This window comes from Muntiacus reevesi, chromosome 1 (assembly GCF_963930625.1).
Source record: "Muntiacus reevesi chromosome 1, mMunRee1.1, whole genome shotgun sequence".
Taxonomy (NCBI): Eukaryota; Metazoa; Chordata; class Mammalia; order Artiodactyla; family Cervidae; genus Muntiacus; species Muntiacus reevesi.
Genome location: NC_089249.1, coordinates 233,312,528 through 233,332,474, shown reverse-complemented (window position 1 = coordinate 233,332,474; position 19,947 = coordinate 233,312,528). Strand labels below are relative to the sequence as shown.

Below are 19,947 nucleotides of genomic sequence, written 5' to 3'. Positions count from 1 at the left end.
TTCATTTCCAAATAAGGAAGACAATTTGCTGATGATGGGGGTTACTAGATGTAAGGAAATGATGCCGAGAGGCTCAGAAATCTTCCCAGAAGGGTTTTAAGAAAAAAGCAGAGGCTCCTGTGGCTGAAGGACTCTAAGAGGGCGCTGCGGGGGCAGGAGCAACCCCGTCGAGGCCCAGGCCCTGGGGCCACGTGCTCTGTGTGTATATACATACTTGTTGTGCTTCTGTTGCACAAATACTCATGCATACGGAGTCAATATAAACTGGCACATAATCAATTTGAGTGAAAAGTCATATAAATCTGCCACTTTCCCCCCATCACCCCAGGAACAAAAGGAAAAAGGAAAATTTAAAAATCCAAACCTATGGCATTGGGCCAGATCGCTACCATAATTTTCATTCAACGGAGGGAGGTAGAAGAAGAGAGGAAAAACCCAGTTTGGGATAAATGATTCCCAAGGCCTCTCAGCTGTTCTTACGTTGCTGGCTCTCATCTATAGACAAGATACTCAGCACATGGGACCAAGTTAACAAACAGACAAAGAACCAAAAAAAGAGAGAGAGAGAGAGAATTTCTTATACTTCCACATCTGGAAAGAAATCTACCCTGTGGATTGACATGTTAAGGTGAACTAGGTAAATAGGCAGTAGTAGATCAATGGGCTATTGTGTTCTAACAAATGTGTATTGTTAGTTGTTTTCTCTTTTCAAATATGGATTTCTTTCAGGAGGTTTATTTCAAAACGGTGACACGCTATTTTTTCTCCCACCCCAACCCCCCACCCACCCCTATAGATGATACTTCCGTAAAAGTTCAGATTGCCAAGGGTGTTTTCTCTCTGGGAACCTATCTGGAATTTTGATCTTTAGGAAATCCTGGATGCATTTCTCCAGCTCTTCCTCAATTGACAGCTTTTCCTTAACAGCTTTTTTTTTGCTACTCATGTTCGACTCCCTGGAGCCGGAAGTCAGAGTCCGGAGCAGGTCACTTTTCCGTCGCATCTCTGACTGCTGGATCAGCTGGACGGGGCCCTTCTTGATGGGACGGTCCAGAGTCTGGATGTTGGTCTGGCGTGTCACGGGCCCACAGATGACTGTCTCCTGGGGAGAGCTGGCCTCAGACTGGCTGTCGCAGCTGGAGGTGGAGAGGTCGTTGCAGGAGGTGCCACTCTCTCCCTCTTTGTCACCCTTACCGTTCTTGCAGCAGCAATCACAGTGCGACGATGACCACCTGGAAGGCTCACCTGCAAAGAAGCACAGGACCCAAGGAGTGAATGTCAGGCAGCTCAGCTTGGAGTAGGAGCACTGCATATCAACACACACAGACAAGCTTCCACAGCCATGTCTTTAGAAGAAGCAGGACAGCACACAGAATGGGTTGCAACAGGAGTACCCAGCAGCCAAGTTCACTGAGGGAAGGAAGTTAATAAGGGTAAGTTGCATAAGGGGAAATACATTCTAATGCATCAGTCCATGGAGTCGATAGTTACTCAGCTGCACAGTGTCATCACTAACTTTGTTACCTTGGCAGACCATTTAACTCTTAAAGCTTCAGTTTCCTCATCTGTGAGAGGACGATAATAATTTCCCTACTCTCAAGAGTTGAGGGTGGAATTAGATAAGGCGAGTGAAATTCTCCAGGAGATAGTGAAGGACAGGGAAGCCTGGAATGTGGCAGTTCATGGGGTTGCAAAGAGCTGGACATGATTGAGCGACTGAACAACAAACAACAACAAAAACGAAATTTTAATGCAATGTGAGGCACACAATAAGCACTCAATATATGCTAACTGACTTTACCGTGGCTGATGTTAAGCCCTAATCCTATGCCCCATGTTAATGCAGTCAGGTAAACAGGGAGATTCTAGAAGAGTGGAATGACAGCTACCAGTCAGGGAGAGCTTACTTTGTATAAGACCACATGTAAGTTCTTCGCACCCATTAACATACTAGACCCTCATGACAATTCTAAGACATAAGTATCTCCATCCCCAGTTTCCACATAAAGAAACTAAAGACTTTAGAATTTTAGAAACTTGCTCTAGGACTTCCCCAGTGGCCCAGTGGTTAAGAATCTGCCTGCCAATGCAAGGGACACAGGTTCGATCCCTACTCCAAGATTCCACACTGTGGTGGGGTAACTAAGCCATGTGTCACAACTGCTGAAGCCCATGCACCCTACAGCCTGTGCTCTGCACTCAGAGAAGCCACTGCGATGAGAAGCCCACAGACCATAACTAGAGAGTAGCCCCTGCTCCTGGCAACTAGAATAAGCCCTTGCACAGCAACAAAGACCTAGGTGCAGCTCCCCAAAAAGAAATTTGCCATAGTTTGTACAAAGCTGTACAATTTGTAAATGGCAGAGCTGGGATTTGGAAACAGGTCTCCAAAATACTATAACTAATCTGTCCATAAAATTCATGCTTCTCTTTCAAAACAGTTTTCAGAGTATCATTTCTCTCTGAAGTCCTGGTTCACCTATCCTCAGAAATAGTTGTCAATTTTTTCTCTGAGTTATGATCTTCCCTTGTAAGTGCCTCTATTATTACACATATCACATTTTGTTATAGTTATTTTCTACCTTAGGCATCTCAGCTATTATACCATGAGCACCCTGAGGTAGATGCAGTGAAGAGTTCATTGTTGTCATACCAGAAAAGGCTCCAGTAAGAGTATAGAAATTAAATAATTCAATATTTATTTTTATCCTAATAATAATTCTGAAATACCTTGATCCAGCCATACCTGAAGTTAGTTCTTTCAATGAGGTTTCACTTATACAATCCACTACATTATATTTAAGCCAGTGTGAATTCCTCTCTCCCTGTTTCCCTGAGTCTTGATTCATAGCAGTACATTCAGCTATTTGGAGCAGAGCCATTTTTTAGATACTCAATTGGTGGCTCCCTAAACTAGGAAATCCAGAGTCACCGCACAAAACAATTTCCTGAGCATAAGTCACTGCTCCAAGCCTTCCACTCTCTGCATAGCCAGAGTCTTCTTGGAGTCATAAACCTAATACTGTTTACTGATCAGATGTTATACACTGGGCACTTCATATATTCATTGCACTCATGCCATGAAAAAGTTAAAGGGAGATCAATCCACTTTATGATGCTAATATTAAGGGCAAAGATAATGTGGTACATTTATATGTTTTAAAAGGGATCCAGTTTCGATTTGCACTATATCTTATTCTCATAAATAATGAGTCACATGATAATAAGATCCCACTTTGTTATCATTTCTAATGTGGTCAAAGTAGAGGAACCTTAGGATGGAAACTATTAGGAAGGTTATATCCTGTCATCTCTTACAATGTCTGCCCTCGACATATCTAAACCATTTAAATATTTATAACAAGTTATACATTTTTCCTCAGAGATGGTAAAAAAGAAAGTCCCTATAAATCACAATGCCAAAAGGATCTCTAATATATATTCGCTCTTCTGTACTACTTCTCAAATGTGACTGAATATTCATTGTATTTATATACCCATTAAATAAAATGCAACAATCCAATTAGCCAGAAGGAATCACCACAGCAGTAATGGCCTAGTTATCACAGGCTATTACAAATAAATATCTTCCACGCAACAGAGAAACTATTCAATATGTGCCAGCTGGTGACTGAAAGTATCAGCCATAGAAAATGGTTTCTGTCTGCCAGCCCCGATTCTGAGGAGGTTTTTTTCTCCTTCAGAAGGTAGAATTTGCCTCTGCCTCTCCAAACCTGGCTATCCCTATACTAATATGATTCCATGGAGAAATGGCTCCAATGAGTTGGGTCAAGGAAAAGTAACACCAACCCAGGGCTGATCTAGTTTGATCTTTCTTGAGCAAAATTCAGAAACTGAACAAAGCTTTAAAAGAAGAAGGAAAAGGAATAGGACAAAGACAGAAAAGAGAAGAAAAAGATATGTTGGAACACACCTGCCTATAACCTTAAAACAAGATGACAAAATATTTTGGCCATAAACCCTCCTAAATCAGTAGAAATACGAGCCTGGGGGACATGTCTGATGGCCCAATGATTAAGACTTGATCATCCAATGCAGGGGTGCAGGTTTGATCCCTGGTCGGGGAGCTAAGCTCCCATGTGCCTTGTGGCCAAAAGACTAAAACACAAAACAGAAATACTATTGTAACAAATTCAATAAATATTTTTAAAATGGTCCACATCAAAAAAAAAAAAAAAAAAAAAATAGAACAGGCCTGTATTTCTCTGTCCAAGAGTTACCTTCCCCTGAAAGTCTTTCTATCCAATGAACTTGGAGGGGAACCTGAGGCTTCTTTTCTGAAGGGCAGTTTAACAACACAAACACCAACATGTGAATGAGTCCTGGGTGCTCATATGGAAAACTGCACACAGCCCTCCATGACCTGTCCAAGCCAAGACCCTGGCACTGATGCATTATTTCTGCCCTGAACTGCTGGGATCATCATGGATTTAAATGTCAGTTGGGATCCACCAGCTTCCAGGCAAAGAGAAGTATTACTTTCCACTAAGTCTAGGCACTATCACTATTAAAGGGAAATTAAACAGATTAATTTTAGTGGAGCCCATTATACTGCCACATGTTTCAATATTTTATGAGCACATCTGAATGTTTTACTACTTTGGAAAGGTAATTCATAAGATGGCTTCTGAAGTCTATATATTAGTTTGAAATCAAGGAAGAAGATGGTATTAATACAGTCCAGTTAGAAGTATAATCTGAAGGGTCATTATAAAATCTGAAAAATAATCAGATGTGAGAAGAGAACCATGTTGTTTCTTTTTTCTTTTGCTTACCCCCTTCCCAAGAATTTAACCACAGCAGACAGAGGATTTAAACCAGAACACAGAAAACCCTTTCACCCTTGCAGTTCCACTGACATAAGCTTACCTGTTCTGGAAAGAGTAAAAGGATCTGTGAAAGGTCAATTCTGTAACTCAAGGTATTCTAGAATCCTCCCCATTATAGCAAATTATGATCTACTAAATATCTTGGTATTTCAAATTACAACATACTTTTGCTCCCAATTTGCTGAGGTTTCAATACTGGCTGGAATAATTCTCTCCATTTGAGGAGAAATAGGTTACAATTGATTAGTCAGATATAGGGAGAAAATCATTTCATTCCCATAAAAGTCTCATTTGTTGATATTAAAACAACAAAATATCTGCAGCCTTTTGGGGGTGTATTAACTAGTTTCTGGTCAAAGAGCCTAATAGCGCTTCCTTATCTTTAAATAAACCACTGCTGAATTTGTTGGACATCATTTTTGCTGCCAGGCACATAATAGAGGCTTGATAAATGTTTGATGGTTAAATGAATGAGTCAAACACATGTGTTGAATTATAACAAATTGATAACACAGTAGATAGATTGCAGGCTCCAGAGTCAGGCTCTGCAATATGTCAGCTTGGATCAACTACTTTACCTCTCTGAGCCTTAGTTTCCTCTTCTGAAAAATAAGGTTAGTAATAGCATCTTCCTCATAAGGGTTTTAGGAAAATTAAATGAGATAATTAAGATAAAAGCGTTTCATGGTTTGTGGCACCCAATCCATACTTTGACCAGTGTACACATTTATTCTGCTAGAAGCCAGAAACTGATCCACATAAACAAAACAAATCAGAAGCTTGTTAGATATGATGATTATGTTACTGCTAGCATGCTATACAACCAATTCTTCAGTCTGGCTGGAGCATCATGTTAGAAAGAACACTAATGCTATAACTGGACTCTTCAGGAAAATGTACACTGAGCATTTCATAATGTCTGATTTTGTTTGGGAGTGGAGAGTAACCATTAGCACTTACAGTGTCTGGCACATACTATGAGACCAGGGGATAATTTTGGAAAGAAGTTTCCTTTACAGTGCAGTGCTTAGAATTTCACAAATGGATGGAACTTCCAGGATAAAAATTTACGCTAGGACACATCAAATAAATTTAAACCCAGAGCCCAGAGGTGTTTGTAGTTGGGATTAAATGGGAGGAGCAGGAAACTCAATAGCTGTGAATCCTTAAACACTAAATCTTCCAGCAGTTTACAACTTGGACAAATTGAGAACCAATCAAGAAAATTAAATGAGTGGACTTAGTCCCTCTCCACTATAGCCCTGAGTCCTTACTGACAAAGAAGGAATAAAAGAGGAAAGGCTACAGAATCTTTCTCCTCGATGAAAAATTCAAACCAAGCTGAGTGAATCACAACTTAGCAAACTCACAAAGTGCTTATGCATTTTTAAAAGAGGCAGCTCTGCAATCTACCAACACTTCAAATCCTCCACCTGCTAATGGTTGTGAACACAATGCTCATCATTTACAGCAACAGCTGGGAAAACTGCTTCTCCCTGTCTTCTCTGTCAATGATGTAGGAGCCTGCCAGTCTGGGAGCTAGGTGGCCAGATTTAATTTATTGAGGCTGCTGAAACACTTTCTCGGTATCCCGGTTGAAAAGTCAATAATGCCCAAACTGATGTTTTTATAATTCTGCTAACCTTGGAAAAGATATTGCACAGTGGAGATTGGGAATAGACAGACCATGCAAGCACCTGGGAAAAATACATCTTCCAGATTGACAATCCTCATTTCTTGCTTGTGGTTGACCTTTTCTGCACTTGGACATTTGGCCTTGGAGGGACCCAGCTGGGGACCCTCATTAAGATGAGGTAAGTCTGGGAAAGAGCAGATAGTGAAACCATCCATGCATCTGTCAGGGCCAATCAGGAAAACAGATGTTCCACCTGTTATCCTAAAAGGGAGAATTTAATATAAGGAATTGGTTAAACAGATGTTGAAAGGGCCAAAGATAGTGACTGCAAGAGGCAGCTACCACCCTTAGGACCAAGGAGACAAATAAAAGAGATAGGGTCACTAGAACTGAGATATGGGCAACAGGCATCCTGTGGGAGGCGGGACCCAGGCATATGAGGAGGGCATCCTCCCTGCTGCTGGTCATGGTATCTGAAGGGGCCTGGCTCTGAGATTAAAGAAAAACAACAACAACAACAAAGTTGAGAACTAGAACCAACTCCTTCTGGGGGAAATACAAGCTGGATTGATGAGCAGGAAGCAGGCAAGGGGTGCTTCTCCTGCTGTGTTAACAGTCTTCCTCTATGTTCCCTATGGACAGAACCTAACAAGAAGCCAGCTGAGCCCATGAAAAGAGTGGTGAGCTGAATCACAACCTCAGCACAGCAGAGAGGGGTGGGTTTGAAGCCCTGAGACAACAGCTAAATAACAGGACACTGACCCCTCCAGGGATTCAACAGAAAAGACAGACACAGCTCTCGACCTGCTGGACCATGAGTGCAGATGGAGGAGTTAGGGAATGGAAGTGAAGGACCATCACTGCCATTCAGCCCCCAGCTGCCCTTGTTATGCATTACTAAGGGTTTTGCATGTGCTCATCCATCGCAACTTATTTTCCTGATATTCACCTGTTAAGCTCTTTTTTGACCATCCCTTTCTCAGAGCACCTTACCTATCCATCCTCCAACCCAATTTAAACCAGTCCCAACTTCCAGCCTGTTTCCTTCATATCCACCACGATATGTAACTATGGATGTGTTCTTAGGTTGGATTAATGTCAATTTTCCTGTGTTTTAAAGCCTGGCTTTGTTCCCTTTTGAAGTCTAATGCATACTCCAGGGCACATACACGCTGGGCTTTCACGGCAGTAGATGCTCAAAAAATACCTGCATGAAAATGAACAGGAGAGGAAATGGATGAGGTGTATGGTTTAGAGTATTTGTGAGAAGCAGTAAACCTTCTACCACACACACACAAAAAATAGAAAAATATGACATGCAAGATGGAAAAATTTAGTCATTTCACTAGACATTTATATACATGTAACAAAGCATAAAATAGGCTGATCAACAGAGATTAATGGCAAAATCCAGAACATATATTTTCTAATTGATCATCACTCATACTTATTTATTAATATCCAAAAAATCCCTAAAGGCATTAAACAACTTCAGTAAAAACTTTCTTAACTACTCGGCTATGGTCTCTAATCACATAATTTTCCACTTTGGTGATGCTGAAACAACCGCCTAGCTCAGGTTTTTCACCTGTGAGCTTTCTCTCTGAATAAAGCAATGCAGTGATGTGTATAAGCTTTAGTCCTGAACTTTAACTTTCTGGCTGACTGCCTTGCTCTTTCAAGTGTTCCTTGATGACACACTTATTTCACATTTTCCCAGGTTCTTGTTTTCTTTCCCTTTATTGTATTTCTTCCTCTTAGTCTCAGCATTTTTCAGCTAAGACTCTACTGAATTACTCCTGTCCCCAAAGTCCTTATTTGCCTATTTCCTAGAGAGTGCGATGGCCCATCTGATCTCTTTTCCCATGGTGTCCTCTTCATCCTGGCTACTTACTTTTATATTTTTCTTCACCAGTTTTCACAAACTTGACCATTTCCCCTGAATAATAAGTTTCACTACAACTCCTCTCAATCCGTATCTCAGAGTATTTTATCTGTTAGAATGAAACGTACATGAAATTATTACAGGATTTGTATGCTTCCCCTTTCCAGTAAAAACATCCATCCTTTCCTTTTGGGAACTTCCCTTCACTATTCCATCCTAAAGGAACTGTCAAACATGCTGCCGTGTCTAGCTGCAAGGGGAGGATAAATGGACCCTCTGTGAAACAGCCATCTCCCAATTGTAGTGGGTGATTCCAGCATGGTTATATGAGCCAAGCTGAATGAATCAGAGTCCCCACTGGGACCATTCTGTGGGAACTTATAAGTACTATCCCTAGTGATTTGGGATGTGCCAGACTGGGAGGATGCGAGTTCACTGGCCATCTTCCTTACCAGCTGGAGGGGAGTTCATGCATGAAGAAGCCAAGCAAACAGCCAAAGTTAAGAAACGGTCAGGAGACAGAGCCCAACATCTAGCAGTATCACACACTGGCCTCATTCCTATAATTTTATAAGCCAAGAAATTCTCTTTTGGCTTAATCTAGCAGAGTTAATTTTGCATTACTTACAATAAGAGTCTTGAACACTTGATCAAACTCATGTAATCACACTCAATATCTGTCTAGTTTACATTTGTCATCCCCTGAGTTTGTCTAGTCAAAGCTATAGTTTTTCCAGTAGTCATGTATAGATGTGAGAGTTGGACTATAAAGAAAGCTGAGAGCCAAAGAATTGATGCTTTCAAACTGTGGTGTTGGAGAAGACACTTGAGAGTCCCTTGGACTGCAAGGAGATCCAACCAGTCCATCCTAAAGGAGATCAGTCCTAAACATTCATTGGAAGGACTCCAATACTCTGGCCACCTGATGTGAAGAACTAACTCATTAGAAAAGATGCTGATGATGGGAAGATTGAAGGTGGGAGGAGAAGGGGATGACAGAGAATGATATGGTTGGATGGCATCACTGACACAATGGACATGAGTTTGAGTAGGCTCAGGGAGTTGGTGATGGACAGGGAAGCCTGGCATGCTGCAGTCCATGGGATTGCATAGAGTTGGACACGACCGAGTGATTGAACTAACCGAACACTTGTACCATTCTAGCACTAATATTACTCTAGGGTGCAAGTACAACTACTTTCTAAGCTACTTTGTAAGTTACCCATTTCTTCTCTGGACTCACAGCCCTTTTGCTACACTAGTCCTACAAATTTGACTAACACTGTCAAGAAACATACTAAGACAATGCTGCCTCCTGTTGTACATAATTATTCCCACAGTGAATGACAATATCTGTCCCTCCAAAACCAGAAACTTAACATAATAGTAGATATCATTTACTGAGGACCCCCATGAGCCTAGTATTGTGCTTAGCACTTCACATAATCTAATCTTCACAGTAGCTCTCCTAGGTGGATGTGATTCTCTTTCCTTTGTATGGAAGAGGACACTGTAGCTCAAAGTGGTTAATTATCCCATCCAAAGTTAGAGTTTACAAGTGGCAAATTAAGAATTCAAATACAGATCTCTTTTAGTACAAAGTCTCTGCTCTTTTTGGTGGATACGTTATTCAATATCTACTAAAGATATTTAAAAATACCAACAGAGCAAAAAGATTAAAATTGTGGACTTTAAGACATAATAATCCCAGTGATTCCAACTCTTCAGTAACTTTAAGTACTGAAGTACTTTAAGTAATCAACTTTAAGTAATTTAAGTAATCAACTTAAGTTTAAGTACTTAAGTTTAAGTACTTTAAGTAATCTGACCAAACAACTTGAAAGTCCAGGTTTTTGTAGGTTTTTTAAATCAGTTTATCTATATTAAAAATCTCATCTCCCTTTCTCAAGTTCACTGGAGAAAACTGAAAATAACTAAGTGAAGGATGAAGAGTTCTGGTCCCTTTCTGATATGTCACCCCCCTCCATAAGTCTTCTGCTACCCGGGTTGCCCCGCTAGCAGTCAACAGTGTTTGAAGTATGCATTTAATTAGCACAGGAAAAAAACACTTTGCCAGTTAATTAAGATTTCATATTTACTAATACTGCTTAATATATTTTCAACAACCAACCAATATATAATACCTCCTCAAAGTGCGGAAATCAAAACACAACAATCTATGGCTTACTGGTAAATGCAGGCATAAATTTCTGTTGATTCTCCTGGTAAAAGAAAAAATAGTCAAATTAACCCAGAGCAGCTTTTCAAGAGCCAGAGTGTCCTGGGAATTTTTCAAAAATCATAGATAAAATAAAAGAACTGTAGAACAGGGGATGCTAGGCTCCAGGATCTAATGCCTGATGATCTGAGGTGGAGCTGATGTAATAATAATAGAAACAATGCGCAATAAATGTAATGCACTGGAATTATCCCCAAACCATTACTCCCTCACCCCTGGTCCATGGAAAAACTGTCTTCCATGAAATTGATCCCTGGCGCCAAAAAGGTTGGGGACTGCTGTCTTAGAAATTTTAAGTTGGAGTTAACCAGAAAACTTCGGATGGTGAGAAACACAGCCATGAAAAGGTCACCTGGGATGTGGTTCAAAACTCACTATGCACAGGTCTGGACAGAATCATAGAGCAGAAGACCTAGAAGGGACCTGCTTAGAGGCCACTGAGCACCCTTGTTTTACAATGAGGAGAGAGAAAGATGCCTAACTATGGTGTCAGGCCCCAGCTCCTGAGCCCTGTCTGGAACCCTGCCAGGGAAACAGCTGGAAGGGTGCGGAGTTATGGAGGCAAAGTCAGACCCAAGTAGAGAGGTTTTCATTTCTGAACAGTCCATCAAATAGGAAAGAAAAGCTCTCAGGAAGAGTCCATTACTAAGTACAGTGAAGACTAACATACTAACAGAGCAGCTTGAAGAAAGCAGATTCCTCTAACATGACCACATGTCTAAGAGAGACAGAGATAGACGGACAGACAGACATTGAGTGATGATGACACTGACCTCCGCTGGCACCTACCTATGCTGTAGACAGGGCAGGGCACTTTACTCGCATCACCTCTTTGAGCCCTCACTACCAGTGAGGAGAGTTAGGGAATCATAATGCCGAATTCCCACCTTCCTGGGGGTGAGAGGAGATGGGCGGGGACCAAACTTCCCCAGTTCCAGGCAGGCTGAGATTCATCATACAGGTTTACTCAGAATCAGCATCTAAACGGTCTGCTTTTAAACTGCACACACCCTTGATGGAAGCTGAGTCTGACACCTCCGTGTGAGTAGGTTTAGCACAATGCTTGCACCTGACAGAGGAAGCTGGGAACTCACAATAGTGAGTCACTCCTGGCAAATGACATTCATGAACTGTGAGCTCTGACCACATGTCAGGTGTGGGGCCAAGTGCTTTACAAACATTTGTATTTTATGTTAGCAACACCACCAAGAAGAGTTTCTCCAACTGGGTACTACGGATATTTGGGCTGGATGATTCTCTGTTGCAGGTGCTGTCTCTTACATTGTAAGATGTGCAGAGCATCCCTGGCCTCTCCCCACTAGTTATCAGTAGCACCTCCACTCCTCACTCAACACAACTAAAATCACCTCCAGCTGAGAACCATTGCTCTACGGTAAGTATGATTCCTTTTTGGTTGATGAGGACACTAGATTTCATAACTGTTGACTAATTTGCCCATGAGTCCCAAAGCTAATAAAAGATGAAACCAAGGATTGATATTTGGCAGATTTGACTCCAAGGCCAAGGCCTGTTTCATCAGTATATCATGATGCTTCAGTGAAATGATGTCTTTTTGAAAAAGGAGCTTCTTGGGCAGAGATCCAACCATTCCATTCACTCCAAGTTCCAAAAGAAGACCAGTGAAAGGAAATGGAGTTGCCCTTTCACTTTTTATAACATGAAAAGAGCATCTTATTCTCACCAGCCTATCTTCAGATGATAATGGAGAAAAAAAGATTTATAGAGTTTAGAGGCTCTGCCTAAACACATATCTCTGCCAACTGGCCACTGATTAATTACTCTTCTTTTAAGTAGGAATTCAAAATGAAACAAAGGTGGTTTAACCTGGGATTTTCCCAGATAGCCACAGCCTATGTTCCTATCATGTAATAAAATTAGACAACGTTAAATTGAATGTTTACTACATACCAGGTGCTGTTTTGCACTTTGCCTACAGAATCTCATTAGAGATTCACAGCATTCCTATGAAGTGGGCTCTACTGTCATTCACATTTTACAGAAAAGTGAACTGAGAAACAGAGAGGTTAAGCAGCTAAAATACAGTCTTTAAAAGAAGAGGTGTGATGCAGATGAACATAATCTGATCCCAGAATTTCCATAATGAGGTAGGTAGGAAAGCATAGTGGTTCAGAAACTGGGATTGAAAGTCAAAGAAACAGGAATAGGGCACAATTCTACTGTTGGCTCTAAGTTTTTTTCATCTGAAAATGTTGGAAATACCAATACTGCCGTGGTAGGATGATGAGAATTAAATGATATTTGTCTCCAGCATGATCACAGTGCCTAGAATATATTTAATACCCATTGGAAAAAAATTTTAAAAGATAACTACTTTGATACCCAAATTGATAGTGTTCATACCAATCACAGTTGTAAAATATTTAAAAGGCAATTTCAATAAAGATACTTTCATAGGTAACCTATGTGGTTTTTTTCCTGCTTTTCTTTCAATAGACAGTCTGCCCAAAGCCCATTTCCATATTACTTTTCCAATAATTCTACTTTCTATTCTCATGGGTTATCAAACAAAATATTGACTTATTTGCATAATTGATAATACTTAGGAAAGCACTGCTGATGAACATATTGATTCATAGAGAGCTTTTCCTCCTCTTTGCTCTGAAGCTAGGGTTGTCATAGGTGACCTGCAGTGATTCTAAAGGCAACAAAAATTCCTAAAAGGAGGGTTAAACTGTGCACTGTGATGATAGTTCACTATTATTCCTGTATATATGATTTGCCTATTTGTTAAATCATTTTCATTACACTTAAATGCACAACTTCAAAGATTTCTCACCCTTCTTTTAGGGAGAAAAATCTTTCATTGTGGAGCCCACCATTACTTTTATGGTTAATTCACTTAGATAGTCAAGTGGTTTGACAGATGCAGCCAATAAGCAATGAACACAATGGAGTGCTACCTAAACGAGCACTAATAATTTCCAGGGTGACATTATTGTCACCTTGTTTCTTTAATTTCTATGCAGAGTACATCATGTGAAATGCTGGGCGGAATGAATCACAAGCCGGAATCAAGATTGCTGGGAGAAATATCAACAACCTCAGATATTTAGATGATACCACTCTAAAGGCAGAAAGCAAAGAGGAACTAAAGAGCCCCCTGATGAAGGTGAGAGAGGAGACTGAAAAAGCTGGCCTGAAATTCAACATTCAAAAAACTAAGATCATGGCACCCAGTCCCATCACTTTATGGCAAATAGAAGAGGGGGAAAGTGGAAGCAGTAACATTTTATTTTCTTGGGCTCCAAAATCACTGCAGATGGAGACTGCAGCCTTGAAATTAAAAGACGTTTGTTCCTTGAAAGGAAAACCATCACAAATCTAGATAGTGTATTAAAAAGTAGACATCACTTTGCCGATAATGGTCTGTATGGTCAGAGCTATGGTTTTTCCAGTAGTCATGCACAGATGTGAGAATTGGACCATATAGAAGGCTGAGCACTGAAGAATTGATGCTTTTGAATTGTGGTTCTGGAGAAAACACTTGAGAGTCCCTTGGACTGCAAGGAAATCCAATCAGTCAATTCTAAAGGAAATAACCCTGAATATTTATTAGAAGGACTGATGCTGAAACTCCAATACTTTGGCCACCTGATGTGAAGAGCAGGTTCATTGGAAAAGACCCTGATGCTAGGAAAGATTGAAGGCAAAAAGAAAAGAAGACAGCAGAGAATGAGATGGTGAGACAGCAACATTGACTCAATGGAAGTCAATTTGAGAAACTCTGAGAGACACTGGTCGTAGGAAACACCCTCTTCCAACAGCAGTGCTATATACTGGTCACAGCAAATACCTTCTTCCAACAACACAAGAGAAGATTCTACACAAGGACATCATCAGATGGTCAATACCAAAATCAGACTGATTATAGTCTTTGCAACCAAAGAGGGAGAAGTTCTATACAGTCAGCAAAAACAAGACCAGGAGCTGACTGTGGCTCAGATCATGAACTCCTTATTCCCAAATTCAGACTTAAATTGAAAAAAGTAAGGAAAACCACTAGACCATTCAGGTATGACCTAAATCAAATCCCTTACGATTATACAGTGGAAGTGACAGATTCAAGGATTAGATCTGATAGACAGAGTCCTGAAGAACTACGGATGGAGGTTTGTGACATTGTACAGGAGGCAGTGATCAAGACCATCCCCCCAAAAAAGAAATGCAAAAAGGCAAAATGGTTGTCTGAGGAGGCCTTACAAACAACTATGAAAAGAAGAGAAGCTAAAGACAAAGGAGAAAAGGAAAGATATACCCATTAGAGTGCAGAGTTCCAAAGAACAGCAAGGAGAGATAAGAAAGCCTTCCTTAGTGAGCAGTGCAAAGAAATAGAGGAAAACAATAGAATGGGAAAGACTAGAGATCTCTTCAAGAAAATTAGAGATACATTTCTAATACAGTTCTAATGTTCAAGGGAATATATCATGCAAAGATGAACACAATAAAGGACAGAACTGGTACAGACCTAACGGAAGCAGAAGGTATTAAAGAAGAGGTGGCAAAAATACACAGAAGAATGGTACAAAAATGATCTTCATGACCCAGAAAACCATGATGGTGTGATTACTCACCTAGAGCCAGACATCCTGGAATGTGAAATCTAGTATGTCTTAGGAAGCATCACTATGAACAAAGCTAGTGGAGGTGATGGAATTCCAGCTGAGCTATTTCAAATCCAAAAAGATGATGCTGTGAAAGTGCTACACTCAATATGCCAGCAAATTTGGAAAACTCAGCAGTGGCCACAGGACTGGAAAAGGTCAATTTTCATTCCAATCCCAGAGAAAGGCAATGCCAAAGAATGTTCAGACACCACACAATTGCACTGATCTCACACGCTAGCAAAGTAATGCTCAAAATCCTCCAAGTATGTGAACCATGAACTTCCAGATGTTCAAGCTATATTTAGAAAAGGCAGAGGAACCAGAGATCAAATTGCCCTCATCCGCTGGGTCATAGAAAACGCAAGAGAGTTCCAGAAAAACATCTACTTTTTCTTTATTGATTATGCCAAAACCTTTGACTATGTGGATCACAACGAACTGTGGAAACTTCTTAAAGAGATGGGAATACCAGACCATCTGACCTGCCTCCAGAGAAAGCTGTATGCAGGTCAAGAAGCAAAGTTAGAAGTGGATATGGAACAACAGACTGGTTCCAAGTCGGGAAAGGAGTACATCAAGGCTGTATATTGTCACCCTGCTTATTGCAGAGCACATCATGATAAAGACTGGGCTGAATGAATCACAAGCTGGAATCAAGATTGCTCAGAGAAATATCAATAACCTCAGATACACAGATGCCACCACCCTTATGGCAGAAAGTGAAGAACTAAAGAGCCTCTTGATGAAAGTGAAAGAGGAGAGTGAAAAAGTTAGCTTAAAACTCAACATTCAGAAAACTAATATCATGGCATGTGGTCCCATCACTTCATGGCAAATAGATGGGGAAACAATAGAAACACTGAGAGATTTTACCCTTTTGAGCTCCAAAATCACTGCAGATGGTGACTGCAGCCGTGCAATTAAAAGACGCTTGCTCCTTGAAGAAAAGCTATGACCAACCTAGACAGCATATTAGAAAGCAGAGACATTACTTTGCCAGCAAAGGTCCATCTAGTCAAAGCTATGTTTTTCCATTAGTTATGTATTGATGTAAGAGTTGTACTATAAAGAAAGCTGAGTGCTGAAGAATTGATGTTTTCAAACTGTGGTGTTGGAGAAGACTCTTGAGAGTCCCTTGGACTGCAAGGAGATCCAACCATTCAATCCTAAAGGAAATAAGTCCTGAATATTCATTGGAAGGACTGATGCTGAAGCTGAAACTCCAATTCTTTGCCCACTTGAAGGGAAGAATTAACTCATTGGAAAAGACCCTGATGCTGGGAAAGATTGAAGGCAGGAGAAGAGGGTGACAACAGAGGATGAGATGGCTTGATGGCATCACTGATGCGATGGACATGAGTTTGAGTAAACTCCGGGAGTTGGTGATGGACAGGGCACCTGGTGTGGTGCAGTCCATGTGGTTGCAAGGAGTCAGACATGGCTGAGCGACTGAACAGAAATGAACTGGTAGGCAGTGAAGAACAGGGAATCCTAGTATGCTGCAGTCCATGGTGTCGCAAAGAGTAGGACGCAACTTAGTGACTGAACAACAAAGGCAATGATTTTCAGGTCAAAGGGAATGGAAATTTTTATGATCTCTGTGATAACTATGGGGAAATTAGATTGAGAGATACTTGAATTCTACATTGCTAAGTACCTGGTTATTAAATATATTATTCCCTTTGCATTAATAACTATACCCTTAGTAACACACTCTCAAGTGCTAACATTTGGGAAATAGATGGGAAAGAGCTTTTTAAAGAGACAATCAAAAGAGTGACGTAAGATAAAGGTCCAATTTCATTCTTCTACAAATGGTTATAAAGCTTTCTCAACATCATTTATTGACAAAACTATCCTTTCCTTATTGTTTTTTTGCTTCCTTGTCAAATGTTAGATGATCATATATGAAGGTTTGTTTTTGGGCTCTTGATTTTGTTCTACTGGTTTCTCTCTATTTTTATGCAAGTGCCATACTATCAAACTGTTTTGATTACTATCACTCTTTAATATAATTTGAGTTCGGGGAGTGTGAAGATGCTTGTAGTTTCTAGTTAGCTTATTTATTTATTTTTTTTTTTACTTTTGCTTTTCTTTTTTTTTTTTAATCAGGATTGCTTTGGTTATTCACAGTCTTTTGTGGTTACATACAAACTTTAAGATTTTTTTTTTCTATTTCTGTAAAAAATGCCATGGGGTTTTGATAGAGGTTACACAAAATAAAAATGGATTAAATTAATACACATAAAATATGAAACCATAAATCTCTTGGAAGAAATTATAGGATAAAAGTACCTTGACAATTAGTCTTTGTAAAGACTATTTTTGTTGTGTAACCAAAAGTACAAGCAATAAAAGCAAAAAATTAATTGAGATTACATCAAGCAAAAAACTTATATGGCAAAACAACCCACCACCAAGATGAAAAGCCAACCCATATAGTGGGAGAAAATATTTGCAAATCATATATCTAATAAGGCATTAATATAAAAATAATAGAGCTTCCCAGGTAGCACAGTGGTAAAGATTCTGCCTGCCAATGGAGGAGATGAAGGAGATGCAGTTTTGATCCCTGGGTATGAATCCAAAAAATACCAAAAACTCATTTAATTCAATAGGCAAAAACAAACTAAAAACAACCAAACATTTTTAAATGGGCAGAGAAACTGAATAGATACTATTTTTCCTCAAAAAGGTATACAAATGGCCAATCAATATATGAAAATGTGCCAGGAAAAGAAAGAGACTGGGGGTATAAAGGAGTGGGATGAAGGTGACTAGTTAAATATGGGAATTCTCATGGGCCTGTAGAAATGCCAAATTGATAAATCCTGCTCTCTCCCCACATCTGTTTCACTGTTTCAAATTCCCCTTTTCTATGTTTCTATAATATAGAATAATTCTACCTGACATACATGCATCCATATAATTATATAGAGTGGTGTGGTAAAAAGAAAAAAAATGACCTTAGCAAAATGAATATAAGGTATCTTCAAATTTTGATATAAATATTTTATTTTACTCTTTGTGCTAATCTAGTCTTTCATTACATTATAAGTTTCTGGAAAGTAAGTTCCCATTTGAAAAGTTCCTGGCTGAAAATTATGCTTGTTCCATTTTTGACAGAGACTTAAGAAGAGCCATGACTTGGCCAGAGAGAAGAAATTATAAAACATAGTACTTGTATAACATTTGATAGATTAGAGACACACTTCATTTACTATACCTCATTTGATTCTCATATTTATTAACTCAGCACTCAATTAATATTTGATTGCAATTTTAGGCAATGGGTACACAGTTGCTCACAGGTATTTTACATTTTAGTAAGGAAGATAAAGACTAAATAAGTAAAAGAGAAAATTCCAGGACTGTGAAGAAAATAAAACAGGATAATATGATGGGGTGAGTTAGATGAGAAAGTTGTAATTGACAGATATAATGATGAGAAGGCATCTCCAGAGAAGGTGATATTCGAGCAGGGATCTATTGTCCAAAACAAGCTAGCCTATGAGGATCACGTAGAAGTCATTATAAGCAAAAGGAACATCATATGCAAAGGTCCTGAGGTAGGAATAGGATAGAATATGCAGTGAGAGAGGAGGAATTGTAGGAAGTGAAGTTGGAGAGAGAGACAGTGGTCAAACTGTAAAGAACTTCAAAGCCTACAACCAGCAGTCATGCAGGACAATAAGAAGGATGGTTTTAACGAGGAATTACATGATTCATCTTTGTAACAAGCTTACTCACGCTGCTCTCTAGAGAACAGATTACAGGTGAGTCAGAATGGAGGTAGGGAAGCAGCTGATGGTTTCTAGGCTACTCGTAAGGATGACTTATAAGAGTGGAGATGGAGAGAAAGAACTCTATGAGATAGATGCTCTTATTCCCATTTTATAGATGAGGAAAGTGAGGCTCAGGAAAGCAAATGATGTATCTATGCTGAATATCAGAGTCAAGAATTTTTGTTTATAAGTCCAGTTCTTCCCTCATTATGCCATGACTTATCAATGGTTAAGACATCTCAATATATAGATTATGCAAATTTTCAACAATCAATCTGTTTTTGGCAGGTGTCTCTAGCTTTATCCTGTATATCAGAACATTTATTTGGTTAGTCCTTCTGCCGGTCTGCACCTGCTGGGGTTGTTTGATTGACTTCACAAACTAGAAGCCTGGAGTTTAATTCCACCATCAGGAATCATTACATTGTTTGTAAACAATGACAGACTATGATAAATATGCATTCTGGTTAATTACTGCCTTCCCATGTGCCTTCTTCACTTTCTCATTTCCATCATCCTGTCACATCTTAATACCTGATTGTACATCCTCTGCAACAGGGAGACAGAAAGGAGCTGCAAACACATTGACATGCAAGAAGACAGCCCTGCATCCTGTCGGTTTCTTGGGAACAGAAGCCAAACCTGAAGTTCAAACACTGTTGAGAATTAACAGGTTTTCAGTATGTTCAGTTTTTTATCATCCCATTGGTTTATATATTAGGTTTCTACTAATATATTTCCATGATATGCCCACCCTTGAAGCTGAATTAAATAGTAAGCCAAGTTCCATTAGGGTTTGAGACATTCAGCATTTTTTAATCATTCTTTTTTTTTTTTAACAGCAGGGCCAAAGAATAGTTAGTAAACATTCTAGAATGGGGTTTCTTTAGCTACAGTGTAGCAGCT

General features: G+C 39.7%; 1 protein-coding gene across 1 annotated transcript in view; it reads right to left on the bottom strand.

Moving 5' to 3' along the window:
- Positions 1-790: 790 nt before the first annotated feature.
- Positions 791-19,947, bottom strand: part of KCTD16 (potassium channel tetramerization domain containing 16) — a 287,611-nt gene continuing 268,454 nt past the window's right edge. The window contains exon 3 of the mRNA XM_065935603.1: positions 791-1,245. Coding sequence (XP_065791675.1) covers positions 791-1,245 — 455 coding nt within the window. The remainder of the gene's footprint in view (positions 1,246-19,947) is intronic.